Below are 23,393 nucleotides of genomic sequence, written 5' to 3'. Positions count from 1 at the left end.
GATTCTAAGAATATTGGGCTATAGCTAACAGACAGGTTTGAACTTGAGAGTCTAATTACTTGCATACAAGTGCTTTGCCATAGAGAAAGAGGTGTATGCTGGAGGTGCCAAAACAGGAATATGAAAGAAACGTTAAGTATTTTATATTCGTAATATATTCATCGTAATGTAGATCTATGTGTCTACTTAGTATTTCTTAGTTTGTTTTCACTATTTTAATAGTTATTTGTTCTGGAAAGCACTGTACATAAGTGAAAAGACAATGCAGTGTTTGAGGTGATAACAAAGAGGTATGGCTCAGAGTGATAATGACAAAAATTGGTGATCAATGTAAGCAATATGTAAACCTCTCTCTCTTTCTCTTAAATGACAGTTTATTTAATTGTAGTCTGAAAAATCCAAATCACAAGTAGCAGCTATCCCCTTATTTGGAGATTTCCAAACCAGTTGGGTCTCTGTCATGTTTAGTAAATTAATTTTTTTAATGAATTCTCATCAAGTTTCTGATTATACTATATTTTAATATAATGTTTGTCTTTCACTTGAAAGACAAACATTTTGGGGACAGTCAGAAGGGACATGAATAATTTCTTTAGAAGCTTTTCTAATTAATTCCATTTCTCTGAAATATCTTTAAAATTTGAACTGTCATTGTTTCTTTAATTTAGATAAAAGCAAATCTTTAGTGTTTAAATGTGACACTAGTGCTAAGAATTCTGAAAAGCCAACACATTCATTGTTTATGTGTTATCAAGTTAAGATAAAGAAAATGTGCTTAAAATGTTTTGGCTTTGTGAATTGCATATTAACCTTTTTGAATGTGTACATATTATCAATGCAATGTTGTTATTAATGTGATAACTTATGAAACTTTATGATTCATTGCATCTCTCATGCACCTTTTGATGGAACAAGTTTATCCTGTCCAGAGACAATCTCCTCTAGAACTTTTCCTAGGTCATCTAACTCCGAGCAGCTTCAAGCATTAAGCGTTTACCATATATTATATCTGGTAAACTCACATGCCTTATATAGCTGGAAATGGAATGTTCCAAGCTTTCCAATGGATACCAAGCATTTGCTTCTAACCCTGCAAGGTGTGCTGAGATCATACTTTAGAATCTTTAAGTAAACACTTTTATGTTATTTCAGATAATTTTTAGAAATGTTGTGAATATATTTAGGGTAATTTCTCTTCCCTTTGAGCAATGTATATTGAGAATCATAATAACTAAGGCAGATGGGTTACAGGTGAAGGGACATAAAAGATAATCCCACTATTTATTTTTTAAACTCCATAAAACTTGTGTACAGTAACTCCCCCTCTTCATAAAATATGTGGCATTTCTAGAATGGGTTGTACTGTGGTGTAGTATAAAGGTTTTATTGACATTTGTTTGGAAGCGACTGCCTGGAGTTTGTTTAGACACTTATTCAAAGGACAAGAATCTGCTCCCTGGGCTTCAAAGACCGAACTCTAGCCCAGGCTGTAACATCTGCACGTCTAGTTTTAGCACAGTAGCCCAACTCCCATGAACCCAAATCTGTAGACCCAAGCTCTGTGGCTCACTGCCAGGGGCTGAGGCTCACTTTGGAGATGTACTCTCTGTGGCTCAGTTTACCTGTCCTATAATGGGTATAATAATACTTGTACTTCACAGAGATGTTCTGATAATTAAATAGCATTTTTGACATCCTTAGACATTCTTGAATGACTGGTGCTGAAAAGAGGAAAATATTGCTATTGTGGTATCTGATATAGTTACTAACTAAGGTTTTGTCATTATCACGAAAACCTGCCTGTTCTTTAACCTGCAATTTCCTGAAAGGAACTGATTCTGCAGTACTTACTCAGGCAAAACTTCTATTCTGGATAATTAGTTTTGCCTGAGACAGGCTCTTAATTGAACTCATGTAGTAGGTAGGTCTTTAGAGTGTTGATATTTAATTGGGAAAAATGATGTAAAATAAGGTAATAGAATAATAGGATGAAGTTTAATAAGGACAAATGCAAAGTACTCCACTTAAGAAGGAACAATCAGTTGTACGCTTACAAAATGGGAAATGACTGCCTAGGAAGCAGTATTGTGGCAGGGAATCTAAGTGTCATAGTGGATCACAAGTTGAATATGAGTCAACAGCGTAACACTTTTGCAAAAAATGCCAACAACATTCTGGGATGTATTAGCAAGAGTGTTATAAGCAGGACATGAGAAGTAATTCTTCTGCACCACTCTGTACTGATATTGCCTCAACTGGAGTATTGTATCTAGTCCTAGGTGACACATTTTAGGAAAGAAGTGGAGAAATTGTAGAAAGCTATGAGGAAAGCAACAAAAAATTATTAAAGGTCAAGAAAATATGACCTCAGAGGAAAAACTGAAAAAATGGGGTTTCTTTAGTTTGGATGAGAGAAGACTGAGGGGGGGGAATGATAATGGTTTTCAAGTACATAAAAGGTTTTTACAAGGAGGAGGGAGAATAATTATTGTCTGGCTATGCTGAAAGAAGGACAGGAGATATTTGACATGGGCAGGTCTGGCTCCAGGGTTTTTGCCGCCCCAAGAGGAGGGGAGAGGAAGCCGCGATTGGCGGCAGCTCCACCACACTGCTTTCTTCTTTAGCGGCAAACCCTCCATAAGAGGGTTAAGATGAGCAGTAAGAATGGGAGGGTGGCTCCCTGTCACACCAATCATAGGTGTCCTCAACCACTCCCCATTCATTCCTTTAAGGAACACCTCTTTTTAAGTCCTTTTCCAAGCCATTTATCCAGTCATCTTTCCTATGGAGTACCTGCACTGGACATCTGTCCTACACTTAAATAATGAGTTGCAACATATAGCGTATTGCCCATCATGCCATGCATGAACAGAGCCCTTGCTGAACCCGCTGTGGGGAAGGAGAAAAAAAACCCAACTGCACCCAAACCAATCTGGTGGTAAAGGAAAAATTCCTTCCCAGCCCCCCTAAGAAAGGGGCGCTAGTATAATGCCCCATCAGGTAAAAACCTCATATTTTACCACCTAAAAGGGAGGGAGAGTGGGTCCTGCTTCAGTCTGGTCCATGTAAACAGAGAGGCTTAAAGTGCAGAGCTACCCCTTTTAAACCCTACATTCCCAGAAGATGAGTCAGCGACCATGCTGACTCCTTTTGTGGCAGTTTTCATCTCCCCCTCCACCACCAGCCATAAAGTACTGTTCCCTGCATTCGACCAACCAGCCACAGCACCCTCCCTCTCAGCCCCCCGCTTAAAGTCAGCCAGCCACAGCACCCTCCCTCTCAGCCCCCCGCTTAAAGGTGCAGGGCAGTCATTCTTGTTAATCTCTGTTAAGCAATGGGCTTAAACGAGGATCAGCAACCATTGGCATGAGGCCCGCGGCCCACCAGGGTTAGCACCCTGGCGGGCCAGGCTGGTTTGTTTACCTGCCGCGTCCGCAGGTTTGGCCCACCGTGGCTCCCACTGGGTAGTTAAGCACTAGATTAAATTGCCTAGGGAGGTTGTGGAATCGCCATGATTGGAGGTTTTTAAGAGCAGGTTAAACAAACACTTGTCAGGGATGGTGTAGATATGTCCCGTCTTGAGTGCAGGGGACTAGACTAGAATGCCTATCAAGATCCCTTCCAGGCCTACACTTCCATGATTCTATGTTTCATAGCTGGCTTATGAAGCTAGCATTAGGCTACTGAAATACTAATATATTTTATAACATATTTTTCTAACCATTATAATAACTATTTGGACAATCACTCTTTTAAATAAATCATATATTTGCTATTTACGGAAAGTAGTCATAAGATCAGATATTCTAAGTTAAAAATTGTCTCAAAAATACACACACACACACGTACATACTCTAATTCAGTGAGGACAATAAAATCTGTCTGTAAATTTTGGTCAAAGTAAAACTCCAATTGTTGTTTTAGCTCAGCTTTCCAAAGAGCTTAACAAGGTTATTTTGCAATGTACACTGATGAACTTTATGCAAAATAGTTTAATATTAAAAATGATGGGGCTTTATTTCAGAAAACTAAGGAGTTCATAGGCCACTTTTCTGGTCAACAATAAATGAATCAAAGTGCTTTGATAATCTCAAGTAATATCCAGTATCATCAACGTCAAGCCTGCAACCCATCTCTCTCCCAATTCGGTCTCAACATTAATCGTATTTGCAGTGAAGCAATAATAGATGTGCACTCAGAACAACTAATAGAGTAAAATGCCCTGTGCTCTGCCAAAGATAAACAAAGAAATAAATCTATGTTGTTTACAGCCTTCTCTTTCCATGGTGTAATGGACTTTATCAATAAAACAATACAAACTTCATCAGAGAAAAATCTAGCAATTTAGGCTGAGAAGGTCTAACAACAAGTGCTGTTTGCAGTAGGGATTTATTTGCTTTTTCCTCTCTTCAATAAATACTGACTATTTATCTTTATCTTTTTCTCCAATTATATAATCCATTGCGAAGAAAGCACCCCAATTAAGAAAAGATTGAAAATGGGCACAGTACACTTTCTATATCTTGGGCCCTTTATTGCATCAATCCCAAATTAAATATTCTTACCTTTTATGTTATGTTTTCTTCTCTTAGGGAACCACAGTCAAGTATCCCGCGTGCCTGTAGCTATCAAAGTTCTTGATGTAAATGACAACGCTCCTGAGTTTGCATCAGAGCATGACGCCTTTTTATGTGAGAATGGGAAGCCTGGACAAGTAAATATCTCCATGTTGTTGATGCTGTGTAATTTTTGTAAATTCTCCCAGTAATCTGTCAGCAAATGTGAGTTGTATCGTATCTCCAAATTACCTAGATTTTGTCTGGAATGTGATGTTGAGCTAATACACCCTTTATCTCAAAATATTTGCCTTTGCAGATGTATGAGCATGTATTATTAGTCACCGTTTAGGAGAAACCTAATTACTTTATTTATAATCAAAATGATGAGGTTTGAAATAAAGATAAATAACTCTGGGCCTGATCCTGTAAGGTGCTGAGTTCCTTAAACTCCCACTGACTTCAGAAGGGGTTCAGGGAGATCAACAGCACCTAACAAGATCCTATCCTTGATTAGAAGAAAATTATGAACCTGACTGAATCTCTGTTCAAATGCCAAACTATGGTGGGCCTAACTCAAACAGAATGTTAGGTAAAAAGAGGTCATTTAAGAAGACCTTCCCTCTTCCTGATTCTCAGCTATGATAAATATCCATCTCATGTAGTTTGGCAGTCTTTTCTGGGCAAGTTGTTTTCTTCTGTTGCTCTAGAGTTCTCAGGTTTCACTTGTGTCTGGAAGCAGTTTATTATGGGGAGGAAGGAGAAACCTCTGAATATCTAATAAAACGTCAAAGCGTGTGTCACAACTGGGACCAAAAGCATGGACCTTAACAATGTGTATGGATAGAGTTTTGGAAGTTTTGGTTCAGAAATGTAGTCTCAGAGACACTTGGTGGCGTGCATCTTGTGATTTTGGTGAAATGAATATGTATTGAGGAAAGAAGAAGGATGCACGCCAGGAAGAGATAAGAGACTTCAAAAAGGTCAGATAAATTTGATTATGTTTAAGAAGTGAATTCTAACTTTTAAGGTCTCCTTCAAAGTAAATCAAACCTCCAAGCATTGTAAAATGTGTCCATTATTAGACAGAAGTATAAAGAATTAAGGGTGAGAACATCACATGCAATTTCAGTATGACATAACCTTACATAAAGTGATACAGACCGGATGAAATATAAACATTTTTGTCCAGCTTGTGAAGTACTGTGTTATAGAAATCCACTGTTTTTCAACTACATAATTTATTCTGGGTAGTGACATTTTAATTTTAAATAAACAGCAGCTGACAGCATGACACTAGAGTTGTTAATCCAACTATTCTTGTGCCTCATGTGGGTGTTAGGCATTAAACTCATTATTTGCCAAAACATCTTACCTGACAATAGAATCAGAAATTGTTTTATTTTAGTAGTAGTTTGAGAACCTTTTTGTGCCAAGATTTGATTGTTGTAAAAGATCAATGTTTTGACCTTCCAGCTGCTTTTTTCCCTAACTGTCACAAATGCATAATTTGAGTAGTAAACATTCTTTATAACCATTGAAGATAAGATTATTGTAATGTCTCTTTTTAGAGGGTATTTTCTTTCCAGAGAATATATTGATATTTATACTCCCAAATTTCAGAGTGAATTTTAGATCCCCATAATTTCTGTTTCCAATATTGTATTATGCTAATGATTACATCCTTATCTAAGGCTCAGTGACTGTTCTCAGAATGTGAGCATGTACTAGATGTAGCTTGAAATGAGAAAGATATATTCTGAATTGGTTTTAGTATCCATCTATCTCAGCATTTGTACCACATTGGAGTTGGGTGAAAAAAAAAATCACAATTTCTTTTTTTCCAAAATTTTAAATTAAAAAACTCAAACAGGTGGTGGAAAACCAGTAACAACACTGACAAAATCACTTACAATTTTTTTCATGAACACTTTAAAATGTTATTAAAAAATGTAACCAGCTCTATACTGCCCTAACCACCATAGTATCAGAGTACCACAAACATTAGTAAGAGAAGAGACAGAGAATACTATGAAATAGTGGATCTTCCTAATTCCCACACTGGGCATGTGGCCCAGATTCTGCAACTTATTCTCCATTTTTTGCCCCAGGGCAGGTGCAAGTATCCACCCTTGCACTGTAACTTGAAGGAGCAGGGTCTAAATTAGCAGTGTCATACTACGCAGCACACAGTTCATCACAAAATCTCAACAAATACAGTGGCTGATATTTTACTTTGACTATTCCGTTAACATTTTGCAAATAAACATATTGACAAGTCAAGGTTTTCATTTTTTTCTTTTCTTTTTTTAAAAAACTGAAGTAGAAATAATGCTACATCTCCAAGCCATAAGAAGGTTAATATGAGAAAGTGACGGCTGTAATAAGTAGCATCTAAATCCTAATGTAGCTGGATGTTTAACATTTTAAAGCAGCATCGTTGCATGTGAAGAAAGGGTGCGATAGCTTTAAGCTACATCAGGATATTTACATTTGCAGTTTAACTTAAACCTAAGTTCAAATTGAATTTGAATCACCTTAAGGAAAAAGATTACATCTGAACCTGTTACCAAACCTTATTTGCAGTCCCTAAATATATTGACTGAACCATCTATTACAGTTCAGTTTTCCAAGTCTTCTATTTTGGGTCCTGATACAATTGAGAGTGGCAAGCGCTGCTGCTGGTGACGTGACAGAATGTATTAAAAACTGTTGATGTATAATACTGCCAGATGACTTTTCTTCGCTTTTTATTCCAAATCTGTAACAGCAAAATACAAAACTCAAAGCTAGATGGAAAGATAGAAAAAGTGTGCGCACATGTATTCATGTAGCTCTTTGTACATTTTACATACAACAGGAAAATACTAAAAATGTCTTTTTGAGGGAAAAATCTAATTCATTGTCAAGGCATTTTCCAACTGAATGAAAAGCAGTTTATGCCTTTGATATTATCAATTGCTAGCTACAAAGTTCAAATTACTGTAGACCCAGCAAGCCCATAGGCCTTAGGTCCAGGCTAGTTTAAAATAGAATACAACTTTCTGAGACATTTTGTCTCTAACTTGATTCTACTTAGTTGTATTAATAGTGTGAAGTGTCAACCAGTCCCATGTGAGTGAGGGGAAGACCATGCTACTGGCGAAGTTGGGTTCTAGCTGCATAGTCATGGAGACAATTGCAAAGACCAGGGCTCCACTTCTACGTTTCTGAGACTCTGCAGGGTAGTTCAATTGTAACCCAAAGTGTTCCTGAACAGCACACTTTCTATGAAAGTTTTGGCGTCTGTGATATTCTAGTCACGGCGAGGGTTACAAATAGTAGAAACTAGACTTTAATTATGAGAATGCCTTTCCTCCCAATGCAAAGTTTTGTATTCACATAAAACCATACTCTGTAATGCTGCTCAGCTATGGTATGTTTTGAGTAAATTAAAACTATGCTGTGCATTAAAATCATACAGAGGTACATTATATTTGCAAGATTTTGCTATTTAGCTTTCAGTAGCATTCATTATTACTATACTGATACTCTTCTAGGAATGCTATCATTTTAGGCATCTGTGGCTTTGCAGGAATGTAATACAAGGTTGCAGAATATAACGATGTGCAATCCTCTGGGATACCTATGCTATTAATTTCAATTCAGATATGCCTGTTAGGTAAAATGTTAATTTAGTGCTCTCTTCCTTAAAACGTATACATACTCAATTACATGCACAAACTTTGTTAACAGAAAATCAAGGTTGAAATTTTATGTGGAAAAATGTTGAGGAATTCAGCAACCTTAAGGGTAGCAACCTGACATATATGCATCAATAAGTCAGAGGTTTTAAAACTATCCTTTATGAACCAATTTTATTCTGTGGAGTTCCTTATTGTGCTGTTCAGAATTATTTAAAAATCCTGTGAAGAAAAAGGAGGACAGGTCAACCACAAAGCAGTTTATATTACTGCACATATTTTATAAGCTGAAAAAAATCTTTTTGTAATGCATACATAGAAAGGAGTAGAGTAAGGTTGCTATGGGAATGTTAACTCCTAAATTCTTGTCTTGTGCTAGTAAAATAATAACTGTAACATTTTGTTAATGCTAAGTTTTGACTATATTGTTGTGTGTATTTATAAAAAAAAATGATAACGTGGGTGAGAATAATTTCAATGTAAGGAATAAGTTTCATAGAAGATTGAGAAGCATCAGATCTGTGCACAAAAAACAATATATGTGCCCACAGATTCCACTTCTCAAAGATTTCCAATCTAAATAATGACCTGAACTATCTTGCATAGTTTCTGGGAGCTGAAAAGTTCATGGCACTATGGTGGCTGGCTAGTGACTTTTAGTTAATGGAAACCCTGGAGAAGGAGAGAAATAATTAGAACCAATTCTCCCATATAACACTGGAAAGAAATACAGTTAGGCAACCAGCAAGATATTTAAATTGCATACATATTTGATAAATTGCATTTATCATGAGCACTTGAGCACCTAAATTTCACTCTGCTCACTAATCGATCTCCTCATTATGTCTTCCAATAACATTCTAAATCCCCAAGTTTCAAAAAGTCTCAGTTAGAAATCAAACAAAAATACAAAAAAACCTTGCACAACAATGGTTTGTTTCCTCCAAAAATTGGAATTCCATTCCAACCTGCACTTCTTTAAGACCCATGATTGGCAATATTCAGTCCTGAGCTAGAGACAAGGTCTGATGTTTTACAAACCTGCAGAGAGAGAAATTAGAACTGAACACCTCTGGAAAAGGGAAAATCCCATATTTGCAGTGGGACAGACAACACTTGCTTCTAGCCTTGGAGATTCCCTGATACAGTTATTTAATTGGGATACTTTTTATGTAGTGAAAAACTACTTTAGGTTATTTTATAGGTATTTTTGTTTCCTCTTGAGCACTATATATTTGAAGTTATGGCAGCTAAATCTTTGCAAGTGGAGGGATGTAAAAGTTAACCCTATATATAAAATAAATAGAATTAGCTGAAAACCTGGGTGTAATTTGTCAAGTCCTGTGAAGCCACAGTGACTACTGGAAGAAAATATTAGGCAACTAACAAAGTATACAAATATAAAATGTGCACACCATCAAATTACATGTAAGCACATGTGAGAACTATGGCTTATATCACCTAGCTCAGACATACCATTCTCCCTCTCAGTTGTTTAGACCCAGCACCAGTCTGATGCTTGTTGCTGCCTGGAGCCTTAGGTGAAGACAATGCTCAGTGGTGTGATAGGTCTCTGTCCTTAGCACCAAGACTCTTGCAGAGAGCTCAGTCTGTGTGCCCAGCACTGAAAATTGCTAAACTGGAGGAGCATCTCGCTTCATTGTGATGGCTTCTCTTGCCACAATCCTGTTACTCACAGTCAGTCTGTGAGAGATGCACTTCAACACACCCTACCCCTTGTTGCTCCACAGGGACTCCCCTTCCAAGGCTGGAGCAGCTGCCATTCTATCTCCTCCATCTCCCAAATCCCCATTATTATCTTCTGCATTTCTCCCACCAATGCACTCCATTTCCCTGCCATGCCATAACTTGCATCCTGCTTTCCCCAGTGCCATACTCCCTCTCATTCTCCCAATTCACCTGTCACAGTGTCTCTGCTGCCCCTCTCAATCCCTGTGTCCTGTTTCTCCTCCTGAATTATGGCAGCCATTTTCCATGTGGGCATAGGTTCAGTATCATTGAAAACAGTGGGAGGTGGCAGCCAACTTTAATATGGAGATATACCTATCATAAAACTGGAAGGAACCCCAAAAGGTCATTGAGTCCAGCCCCCTGCCTTCACTAGAAAGACCAAGTACTGATTTTGCCCCAGATCCCTAAATGGCCCCCTCAAAGATTAAACTCACAACCCTTGGTTTAGCAGGCCAGTGCTCAAACCACTGAACTATCCCTGCCCCTCCTACCCCTTGAGCTATTAAGATAAGCCTTACTTCCACATACAGTTAGTCTGTAGCGAAATGAAAGCCATTTTACTGACTTTAGGCCTATTAACAGTAATAGGAGATGGTGACTATTTTGAATAAGGGAAAATTTGTGAGTTGAAAAATGGCTGATAACTTAAAAACTGAATCGTAACAAACTGTGAATCCCGGTGGTGATCAAACCTGGTGATATTCTGAACCAGTGGTTCCCAAACTTGTTCTGCTGCTTGTGCAGTGAAAGCCCCTAGCAGTCCCTTCCGGTTTGTTTACCTGCCACATCCACAGATTTGGCCAATCATGGTACCCAGTGACTGCGGTTCGCTGTTACAGGCCAATGAGAGCTGCTGGAAGTGGCGGCCAGTACGTCCCTCGGCCTGCGCCACTTCCCGCAGCTCCCATTGGCCTGGATCAGCGAACCATGGCCACTGGGAGCCACCATTGACTGAACCTGTGGATGCGGCCTGTAAACAAACCCGACTGGACTGCTAGGGGCTTTCCTTGCACAAGCGGCAGAACAAGTTTGGGAACCACTGTTCTAAACAAAAAGAGCTCTCAGCTATGATTGTAGCTATTTCTATCACTTCACACTGACTCAATAGACATTCTAGGGTAAGGTTTCAGGTTGATAGACAGATTGACAATCCTGCAAGATTATTATATAGGTATATTAAATTTTGTAAAACATTTCTACAAATAGATGCTTTGTAAAATATTTGACCTATTCGGAATGCCTGATAGTATGAGAATGAGATCATCCCAAATTCATGCCTATAAAAACTTTATACAATGTCATACCAAAAGTATTAATGTGTCTGTATCTATATCTGACTATATATAGACACACACACATACACACAGATTTAATGTATTTAATGAATTGCTGTTTGCCTTGTCTAACTATCTGTTGTGCTATATGGAAGACTTTAATTCCTGCTCCCACTCTGTGGCAGGAATGGGGAAGAGAATGATCATGGCTATGATAATATATGTAATATATGCATTGTGATAAATATTTGTTATCAAGCTATTCTCTCTCACTGAGGCATAAGGAATGTAAAACACCAGTTAGTGGTTATTCCTCCATGCCAGAAACTTGAAAATATTGATCTTTGGCTAACTTTGAAAGTTGGGCATTCAGGCTCATTCAAGTCCCTCCTCATGAGTAAGATCATATCCAAACATACTGCTCTTTTCTTTGAATTGAAACTTGCTGTGACTCTTAAATATATTTGTCTCAGGATGGATTTTCACATTTTCAGTTGTTATTATGAGGGTTTTGTTTGTTTGGGTGTTTTTTGGCAATAAAGCAATAAGAGAAAAGTTGTATTGACTTCAGTGAGGAAATGAAAATTTAAATAATACTCATTGAGTGTCCGATTCGACATCAATTGAAGCTAACAGCAACATTCTCACTGTGTTCAAGAGTGTAGTATCAGGCCCTAAAACCTGTGTCTAGGTCCCTATCTCTTCCTGTCTCCACTTCTGATGGGGAAATATTTGGAATCAACTAAATCTATCCCAGACTTTAAACCCCATTAAATTCCACTCCTACTTTTCTGGAAGTGTTGTATTCTTATATTATTCTCCCCTGTCCTTTGCAATCCCATTTGGCCTGGAAGAAGGTCAGCAACTGTACCTGCAGTGCTAGCACTCCATATACACCACTGAATATAGAAGTTGTGCAGAATAAGTGCAGTTGATTTTCAAATTTTCCTTATTTTGTTATTTAAAAACAATCTTCCCCACCAAACTTAGCTAAAATAATGCCATATTCTGGACAATGTGCAAAGCATCCTAAGTTTATTGTGTTAACTCAAAACTAGTTTTGTGGGGATATTTTCGCAAGAATTGGTAAGCATTTTATTAAAAGGAGAAAAGGTTTTGATTGTTTTTGCAATTCCATACCTTCTGAAATGACTGATGAAATTTTATTCTAACTTAAAAACATCACTGTTAGGTAATATTAGACATGCAAAATTTCACACAAAAAGGTACATTTTTAAGAACTTTGTTCAGCTCAGGGGGAAGAGAATGGTGATGGAGAGAGTTTTATGGCTGGAATGTTCTAGGCACATTCCTGTGCAAAGCTATATCAAACCATGAGTATCCCAGGAGGCATAGTGCCTCAGAGGCTACCACACATGAGGAAAGGTTACAAAAAATGGGCATGCATAGTCTTGAGAAAAGAAGACTGCGAGGGCATCTAAAAACAGTCTTCAAATATGTGAAGGGCTGTTATAAAAAGAAATGTGATCAATTGTTGTCCATATCCACTGAAGGTGGGACAAGAAGGAATGGTTTTAATCTACAGCAAAGGAAATTTAGGTTACATATTAGGAAAATCTTTCTAATGTTAAGGATAGTTAGGTTCTGGAATAGGCTTCCAAGGGAGGTTTCAGAAGCCCCATAATTGGAGGTTTTTAAGAATAGGTGGGACAATCACCTGTTAGAGGTGATCTAGGGTTTACTGGATCCTCCCTTATCAAAGTGGGCTGGACTTGATGACTTCTCGAGGTCTCTTCCAGCCCTACATTTCTATACAATCTGGGCAGTCCACACAGAAGTTTAGATATGTGTGGGGGAGGATTCTTACACTCGTGAAAGTAGAAATCAGAATGTATCTATATAATAAAGAATGTCCTTTCCCTCAGTGAATGCAGATTTTCAGTATCTTTATATATAGCAGGTTAATTAATAAAACCTTGTGTTGGTGATCTATAGAACTTACACTGAGGCTGTAGATTTTATGGAACCTTTTTCTATTGCAGGTAATTCAAACTATCAGTGCCATTGACAAAGATGATCCTAAAAATGGACATATTTTTCTATATAGTCTTCTTCCTGAAATGGTCAACAATCCGAATTTCACCATTAAGAAAAATGAAGGTAAATATAAAACGTATATAGTGCGGTACTGTATGACTTATTTTATTTCTCTTTTGCATTGCTTGGTTGACTTCCATTTACTTTACCAATTTGTCACTTGAGCAATTAGAATGTGGGTTATCTGTGTAATGGTACCATGATTACACATCTTCTGCTATTTCCAATATCTGTACAATAGATAAGAAGAAAATTAAAATGAAAACAGAATTTAGATCCAGAAAATAACTCCTTGGGTTACATAAAACTTGAACAGAGGGATTTAATTTGTACTATACTTTTATTGATTTTGAGATAGCAGAGAGAGAGATTGTAAAATAAGCGGTTAAAACTATGCTGATAAATAAATATTGAACTCACATTGGCTCACATCTAGTCAGGGACATCTAACTAAATGTTTACTAAATCCCCAAAGGGAAACACGTTTTAAGCCAGCATGGTGTCTGTGTACAGATTCTGACTTACTACTGTTTAACACGTTCTAACAGCAAATTCTGAAGGGCACTTTGTATTAGAATTGCTGTTTTATAGCACTTCTGGAAAGGCATAGTCTCATTGAGTAATACTATAGAAGTGGAGTTCATTCATGGTGGGGGGGACGGGAAGAAGAAAACAAATTCAATCCATTTTACTTTTTTTGAGTAATAAATTTAGTCTGATCCTTGTTCTTGGCACACAGCTATACCTGAAGGTCATCTAGAGAGAGAGCTGGAAATGTTCACAATAATTCTATAAACAGTGCATTCCTAGGTATTTGTATGGCAGGCAAGGGTTTTCTTTCTCATAATATTGCGTCCTGTATTTCAGTCTCTATATCACGTTTGTGCAATGATTATGAAGGAAATCAAAACCTGCTAGTCAGCCTTGTTACTATTAATATGATTTTTTTGTGTGTATAAAGGAAATGTATAAACATTTAAGAAGAAAACACCATTTTCATACCAATTGTTATTCTAGCTCTAGCAGCCAGTGAAGTATGTTGGTACTCCTTGATTAAATATGGCCTTATAAAAAAATAGATTTCTGAACCTATTTAAAAGTATCATAGTTTTCTCTTTTTGGATATGTTTATTACAGCATTATTCACTCTAAGTTTATATATATTCTCATGAATGTCGAGTATCAGAGGGGTAGCCGTGTTAGTCTGGATCTGTAAAAGCAGCAAAGAATCCTGTGGCACCTTATAGACTAACAGACGTTTTGGAGCATGAGGAAGCATGCATCTGAGGAAGTGGGTATTCACCCACGAAAGCTCATGCTCCAAAACGTCTGTTAGTCTATAAGGTACCACAGGATTCTTTGCTTCATTCTCATGAATGTATCTTTACACAGGAAATGAAAGAGTCTTTATAGGACTGTGTTCTTAATTAGTACATTCATTGTAGAAAATAAAGTGACTAAAAAACCCTTCTTCATAATCCAAAAATCACAGAACATTTGAATTAAGTGCCCTAAATATGAAGCTCCCATAAGCAGTGGATTGCCACTACAGAATAAACAAAGGTTTTTACATTTCTGTTTTTGAGCATAGACTATCCGCTCATATCACTAATTAACCTTCCTGCTCCAATCTATTACCCTTTTAAGATTCACTCTTGCTCCCAACTGAAGTCAATGGCAAAATTCCCATTGACCAGTATGGGGCAAGGAGTGGAGCCTTAATATTCTTTTCAACATCCCACTCTTGTGTACAACAGAGATACTGTTTTATAATTAACATTTTAATAATAACCATCATAATAAATCCACTACATTTTTTCTTTGTATAACAAATTCACACCCATTAAGGAATAAACCTTTGCAAATTCCATGTGAGGATATACAGTTATATCGATCTTTTTGGGCCTAATAACATCATTCCCTTTAAACATACTATAACATACACCCTTTAAGCATGTTTTTATCAAGACCTCTCGATGTTTAAAGTAATCCAAATTTATCCGCTAGAACAAATCTTCCCTTATACAGGAAGGATTCTTGCCAAATCCAAAACTGGGATAATATAGCTGAGGTGAGACAAGGGGTCATGTCACAGAGGATATGTCTATACAGACTCATGTTAGTGGGGTTCAGGCTAACGTGCTAAACATGGAAGTGATGACGTTGCTTTGGTTCTTGAGTTCTGAGGTCCATCCCCCTCCCTTGGCGTCAGAGCCTGAGCTTCGGCTTCAGCCAGAAAATCCACATTGCTATTTTTAGCATGTTAGTGCAAGCTCCGTAAACACAGCTCTATCCACCCAAGCTGTGAAACTCACTCCCAGCATCTATGTGGACAGAGCCATAAAGGCGCCTTACATAGTCAAGCCAGTGAATCATCGATGCTTAAGGATGACTTATAAAATGTTCTCTATCTTCACAATCAGCATGACTGATATTGCCTGATGAATTTACTCTATTGTTCCTATAAAATTCAACTCATTGGTCCAAATTCCGCTTTTGGTGTAATACTGCAAGTTAGGAATAGCTTTAGTGACTGTTAGAGTATTTCCCGAGCATTACTAAATGTGGAATTAAGACCAGTGTCTCAGTGACTTCTTAAGCTACAAATGCATTTTTTAAATTATGAAGTTACTACATTTATGTTTTCCTTTTCTTTATGCTTATTTAATTTCTTTTTGAGCATTTCTTGCCTTTCTCCATACTCTGTGAAGCACAATGCTGCACAAAACCACCACTTTTCTAGGGTCTTTCTGAAACTGTCTTACTCTCTAATATTGCTTCCTTTGTGCTGCACTGGCATTTTTGGGATTGGCAGACACCTTTATATTTGAAGGAGCAGTAGTTTTAATTGATCTCTTCTCTTGGCACTAGCACTCAACCAATGCAGTTTGACATCTGTTGTGGAAATCAAAGCTGAGTAGTTCTGTTTGTGACAGGGGCATATTTTCTGGCCCATATAATAAAGAAAGGCTACATAGTAGTATCGGTTTGAGTTTGTTGTTGTAACATACTTACAAAAACCTCTGACTATCAATTCACTTTAATTCATCCCCTTTGGGCTAATATGACTTCTAAGCCTTGCAGACTGTCACCAGGTGATCTAACAATTTTTGAGCTGTCTTAACTGTGCTGCATAGGTGACGAGTGATATTCTAATAGGCTAAAACCTGCCTTTACTAAATGTTTTTAATTGACCTTTTGACATAATGTTGGGCCTTCATTTGCACTCAGCAAAACACTTCCTCCCCTCTCCCCCAAGAATACATTATGTGTTACAGAAATTGGCCAGTGTTCATAGCTACATTTTGTTCCTGTGAAATGATTTACAGGCACCATGACAAGATTTTTGTCTTTTCTATCTGGTAAATTTGCATATTTACAATCTCTTCCATAGACAAGACATCTTGAAATAACTCATTGGGACCTCTACTGCCTTTTTGATGGCTAGACTAGCAAAGTAATCTTGAACATCATCAGGAACCTCATGCATCTTGCTAAAGCCCATAGAACATCTCTCATCAAGCAATATACAATGATTTTCTTCCATTCTGTCTGAGTCCAAAACTTCAGTTCCTGAGTATGTTTTCTTATCTCCTGTGTCACTGAATGGGTTGATAATTTTTAAATTTAGCAAAATGTGCTGCTGCTGGCCACAGAAAACCTACTGAAAGACAGGCTCACTCTCTAGAACTGTGATGCAAGCAGAGTTGATCATTCTGTTAACTGACCAGATGCATTAAATCCTTCTCTCTCCATCAGATTGGGACTTGAAAATTCTACTTAGTTAACACATAATCAGGTCACCCAGTCTTACAAACCATGTGGCAATATCGGTCCAGGTACCCAACCATGTGAGTCAAGGACAGATCCTAATAGACGGCTGCTAATTATGAGTGAAGTGATTGATTATCTAATTTTTGCATGTCTTTGTATCTGGTTTTGGATGGATGAATGAAATACCATGAGTAATGCTGTTCTTGCATTACTCCTGACTGCCTCCAAAGCAAGAAATACTGAAAATACTCTCAGGTGAAAACTTGATTTTTTAAGATGTCCAGGCAAACAAAGGTGTTCAGATAGATTTGGATAAACTCTGACAATGTATCTCAACCCTTAGAATGTTTATCCACATAGGGCCAAATCTCCCAACATATAACTGGTCACCAGTCACTAATTCTGGCACAGAGATGGATAACAAAATGCCACCAATTATTTAGGAAACTGAGAAGGAATTTTGTAGCCTTGCAGCATCACTGAACTGAAACAAGACCTGTGAAAATGAGGCTTTGGAATTTGATTTATAGTATCATGATAAAAGCGTGATATGAAAAATGTAATTAGAAGTCTAGTGCTACCACATGAACTTTCTTTTGTATTTATAACATAGTATATTGTATATGCATTTACCATTAAGCAACCCCTGTTCTGATTATCCCTATTGTTTGATCAGTGAAGCGCAGAGGCTTATGAAAAAAGTTTTCCCAGGCATTCAAGTTTTGTTTGCAAATGCAAATTGCAATTTTCATTCTAAAACTAGCAAATAAATGTTTGCCATTAAGTGGTAAAACTTCAAAATGTTCCTCAAATGGCAGATGTGTTGGGTATTGAAAATATGCCCTGGATCAAATAGTCCTCAAATGTCCAGGGCTGCAGAGGCTCTCCTGGCAGAGAAAATGGTGAGAGAGTACATAGTGCTAAACTCTGCTGGGACTCACCAAGGGGCAGTCGTGAAGAGAATGGGCAAGACAAGGAAAACCTGCCCCTCTAAGCACAGAGGGGACCACATTAGGGGCACACATTAATATTCCTGAAAAAGCTCAACAGGCATTCCATGTTCTTGATGGGAATCCCAGAATCTGGACCAAAGTGAATATTGGTGCAGGCGTAGTGAATAAAACCAAGAGTATATATTCCTTTACTTTGCTTTAAAAAGTGAAGCATCATGTGTACTCTAATGAGAAACCTTTCTGTAGTGTAGCTTATTCCTAGCAAAATTAAACGTTATAAATAAATGCCATTCTCAATTTCTGGGTAGCCTAGGTACAATACTTATTATATATACAATCAATATTGTATCGAGACTCTCACACTTATGATTACATGCACCTTTTTGTCTGCTCATACACACATACACGCATAATTATCAATTTGTGTGTCTGTCCATGTACACAGTATTTTCCAGAATATTCATGCTTAAACGTGCAATATTTTTGCTCCTCAGATTGAACAATTTTAATGTCAGTTATTTCCTCAGTGGGGTGACTTGAAACTGGTAGGCAATGTGCCTCGTGGTTAAAGTAAGATAGCCTGTTGTTATAATCAGACCTTATATATCACCCAAGCACTAGTTGGATTACATGATGTCCTATGCTTGAATTACTCACTTTATTTAAAACTTGCTTTCCAAATCACCTCCTTTCCATTTATAAGCTATTGTTTCCAAACTATATGAATTATCTGAAAAAGTATGCAACACTTTTGGGGATTGTTTCCCCTCATTTTACTGTCCAAAATGAAGATGCTAAAAGCCAATCTTCAGAACAGATATGAAATCAGAAAATGTTTTTGTTATCTCTATGCCTTCAGTTTAATAAAAACAAAAAGAGAAAAATATATAAATATTCCAACTGTTAGATTTTTTTTTAGCAGCATCTGTCACATGCATACTCACGAGGTAATCTATGACAAAATAGCTTTTGCTCCTACCATAGTAACTCTGGTCGTGCTAATACAGGATTCTGTCCTGAGTATCGTGCTCCCTTTCCTTTCCTTGGTTGGTCTGTCTGTCTGTCTGTCATCGCCTTTAAAAGTCCCTTCTGTGTTTTTGATTGATGTTCAGATATAAATAGATATAAATAGATAGATATAAGATATAGATAGCTTGGAGAGTTAAAATATGTTAGCTGAATGCTCTTTCTTTACTCTGCCCAGTTTGAGAGACAACCTCTATTACAAATTGCTTTACCAATGACACCATTAAACCCATTACTGCCTATGGATATACAATGCATGTCTAAAATGTCAGCACTCCTATTGTCTTATGCATGTGTGCTATAAATCCTCATATTCCATTTCCATTTCATGTAGTGTTACATGAGCATCAGGAATCTTTGTGGCCAGCTGTCATCCACCCTGGCTCAGATTTCATTTAACAGTGGCAGTTCTCCAGGGGAAGCACATGCTTCCATATATCTAATGTGTTTAACTATTATCCTCATTTTTATCTATAGTAATTAAGGTGGTCTGCATATTTTTTAAAGTGCATTTCTGAAATGTACCAAATCACATCTCAAGTCATGCTTTTATTTAAAAATCACTGATATGATTGCAAAGCGGTCACTGCACGTCCTGATGCCTATAAGTAAATATTTTGCCACCCTATTTGCAGCAGCGGCAGTGTGTACATGCACTTAAAATATGAGTTGCATTTTATTAATGAAAAAAAATTGCTAAGTACTTGAAAGGCTACTGATTAAATTTCTTTAATTGCTTTGGGCACCATTATGACATCTCAAATCAATGGGACTACTTGCGTAATGAGGTGCTACTCACTGTGCGGATGCCAGTATTCAGTCTTAAGTAGACTGGATGCTTACATATTTAAATAATTAAACATCTGAAAATACTTCATGGACACTAGGGTTATTGGGTAATTTTTGTGAGACAATCTGCCACCCACTGACAAGTGGCACCTTACTCCAAAAACATAAATCGTGGCAGCATCTGGGCCTAGGCCTATAAATCATTTTATCAATATCATATTAATAAACTTGTACTGAATTAAAAGTAAAGATGATCAAAATTTGGAACTTCCATCAACTTCATTTTGTCCCAAATCGGGCCAAAAAGTCAAAATCTCAGAATTTTTCACAAAACATTCCAAAAATATTTCATTTTAATCTTATCAAAATGTATCATTTTGAGAAGGTTGAAACATTTCATTTCAAGAAGGTTGAACCATTTTGTTTCAACTTTATTATTTTGACATTTGTGTTCTAATATAAATGTCAAAAAGATTAGTCAAAAAAATAAACGTTATGACCATATCGAAACAAAAGGTTTCACTAATTTCCTGCAAGTAGTCAATGGAATAGATATGTTTTCATTAAATTTTTCAATTTAATCAAATCAGCATTTTCTGACCAGTTCTAGTTAAAAGATAACATTCTAGGTATAGGTCTACAAATTCACAAAATTAAGATTTTAGGCCGGAAGATTTGCAAAATTCAGGAATGTTTAGATTTCTGTGATTGTTCATGGTCAACTCTTAAAAAAAAAAATAAATTTAAAAAAAAAACGAGGGGGGAGAGGGAAGGCCTAGCTTTGTGATTTGTACTTTGTGCCAGTGTAGGGGAGCAAAGAAGAAGTGAGCACCCTGGGTCCCAGAGACACAGAGGTAAGCAGATATTGCCACCATCTTACTCTTAACCACCACTGTAGCAGGTGGGTGGAATGTGGTCCGTGCTAGACTGGGAATGTGGGTGATGTCTAAACTCTGCCCCTCGACGTGTCAGAAAGTGGAAGGTAGCCAGTACACAGGGCGTGGCAATTTGCTGCTTATCAAAACTGGCAGAAAATTATTGTCTCTGGAACAAGAAAAATGCTGGGAGGAACTTGAGCTTCAGGGATGTCTTTGAGGGATGACATTTGTAAAGTCTCGAAGAGGTTCACTTGTGGAAATGGACATGGAGAATGGAGTGGGGTTATCTGTTTGTTCTGCATTGGTTCACCCATTCTTAGTCACTAGAAGATTGATCTGATGGGAACTGCCAGGGATCAGTGGCTGTGTTGGACATTTTCATTCTTAGCACTAAGTAGGCAAGTATACTTAAACCTATTTGGTCATATAACTGAAGAAGTTCTGAAACGTGATGTCATCCTGCAAGTGAGTTGGATGTGTTTGTTGCTCCATGAGATGAACAGCAACATGATGGCACATGATGTTTCTTTGTATTGATGATGAGTGAGGGATCAGGAACATCTGATTTGATTTTTTTTTCATAGTGTTCATGCTTTTCTTGACAGTTACTCTAAATCAGAGACAGGCCACTAGGGTTTCAAGTAAATGACTTTTTTTTTCTTTTTTTACAAAGGAGTCTCTGTTACACTCCAGAAATGCCCAGACCACATATTGCTAGACACTGTACAAATACACTTGTGTTTCAGTTTCTGTGGTGTTGTCTTATATTGTAATGTAAATAACATATTTCACTTTTTAGAACAGTGTTTCTCAAACTGGGGTCACTGCTTGTATAGGGAAAGCCCCTGTCGGGCCGGGCCGGTTTGTTTACCTGCCCTATCCGCAGGTCTGGCCGATCGCGGCTCCTACTGGCCGCGGTTCGCTGCTGCAGGCCAAGAGGAGCTGCTGGAAGTGGCAGCCAGTAAGTCCCTCGGCCTGCACCGCTTCCAGCACCTCCCATTGGCCTGGAGCAGTGAACTGCAGCCAGTGGGAGCCGTGATCGGCTGGACCTGCGGGACAGGGCAGGTAAACAAACCAGCCAGGCCCACCAGGGGCTTTCCCTACACAAGTGGCGACCCTGGTTTGAGAAACACTGTTTTAGAACATGCCACTTTGCACGTGCACAATCTACTTAGAACCATTTGTTTCTTTCGCTCAGCATGTATCTTTCATGTCTGAGACCTTCCTTTTTCCCTTTTCCTATCTTCCTCTACTACCTCACCTACATGCTATTTTCTGTAATACCCCCATGCTATCACCTGAGTGATATTTGAAATGGGCAGTCTTGTAGAGAAGGAGTTTCTATTATTGTCTGTAGTGAGGACAACAGCAATACAGAGGGAAACCTGCATTTTCCCACTGCCACCACTGTAGCAGAGTGTGTATTGGGCATGTAATCCCTCCACATTGGACATTTAATCTTGTTCTGCTTCTTCCACCAATACCTGGTGCTCTGCCACCTGCCCCATCTTTCTTTTCACGTGTAGGCAGCTACTCTTTCCAGGCTCACCTCTAATTGGAGCCAGGGAACAGGTGAGGACCGAGTGCAATTTCTTCTTCAAACATATCTTTTAACTCTACCTGGCTGCTGTCTACACTTTCTTTCAATGATTGATGCAGTTTTTGCCATCTCTATAGGCTGAAGAGATGGCCTCCTTTTGGCAGCTTGACAAAGAACTTCCTCTGTTCTAGCTGAAACCGAATGCCAGAGAACAGAACCAGATCCACAAATTCTAACACAGCTATCAACCTCCTCCACATTTTGACCATGCTGTCTATTCTGTCCAGCTGAAACCATATTCACTCCTCTCCTGTATTCAGGATGCAGGGCTCCAGCCAGACAGATCCCCTCTCTCCTCCGCCATAAGCCAGATGTGATCAATCAAGTCTTCACTGGACCAGACAGGCCAACCTGATGTTCCAGCCAGCAAGGAGGGGGCCACCTGGTAAGCTTATTGTCCTCTTTTAGGCATCCTTAGGCTCTTCTTCAGCTGTGCTGTGGTTTGGGGTGTTTTGTTTGTTGGTTTGTTTGTTTTTTTATTATTTTTTTTCCTCCTCTTTTTGAAATTTTATAGCTAGCAAAGTGCCTCTACTGGAGCATTTTTGTTCCAGATACTCTTTTAACCTTTTCAGTCCTGTCTTCATCCTATCTCTGTTGTGTTGGCTTCTCCATCACCCCCACAGATGAAAGTATCCAGCCAATCATCAGGGAATTCAAATACCCAAATGGAGGGCTCACTTTCACAGCATCATATCTCTCCTGAGAGAGCCTTTTTTTTTTTCCACGTGAATTATCAGTCACAATGACACAATTTATTTCAGAATATTTATGTGAACATGAACCAGTACAAACAAACATGAAAGGAGAGCAATAAAGGAAGGGATAATATTATATATGTACAGCATGCCATTATGCATACATGATTATAAGAGGCTTTTATTTCACTTATTTATAATTTATGATTTGTGCTGCTAGCAACATAATGTTGACAAGGAGTCAATTATGTTTCATTTTATAAATCAAACTAATTAAGAACCAGGTGCAGTCTAAGTGAAAAAGATCTGAGGTCAGTGTTGAGCACCATATGCACTACAATGGAAAATGTGAATT

General features: G+C 37.9%; 1 protein-coding gene and 1 long non-coding RNA gene across 2 annotated transcripts in view; one reads left to right on the top strand and one right to left on the bottom strand.

Annotated features, from left to right (window-relative positions):
• Positions 1-23,393, bottom strand: part of LOC127034257 (uncharacterized) — a 127,480-nt gene that overhangs the window by 70,721 nt on the left and 33,366 nt on the right. The gene's annotated exons all lie outside the window — the stretch shown is intronic.
• CDH8 (cadherin 8) overlaps positions 1-23,393 on the top strand; it is a 213,917-nt gene that overhangs the window by 162,743 nt on the left and 27,781 nt on the right. The window contains exons 9-10 of the mRNA XM_050922868.1: positions 4,593-4,714; positions 13,269-13,386. Coding sequence (XP_050778825.1) covers positions 4,593-4,714; positions 13,269-13,386 — 240 coding nt within the window. The remainder of the gene's footprint in view (positions 1-4,592; positions 4,715-13,268; positions 13,387-23,393) is intronic.

The sequence above is a fragment of the Gopherus flavomarginatus genome, chromosome 14 (genome assembly GCF_025201925.1).
Source record: "Gopherus flavomarginatus isolate rGopFla2 chromosome 14, rGopFla2.mat.asm, whole genome shotgun sequence".
Taxonomy (NCBI): Eukaryota; Metazoa; Chordata; order Testudines; family Testudinidae; genus Gopherus; species Gopherus flavomarginatus.
The sequence above is the reverse complement of the archived record's forward strand: the minus strand, read 5'-3'. Positions and strand labels throughout refer to the sequence as shown.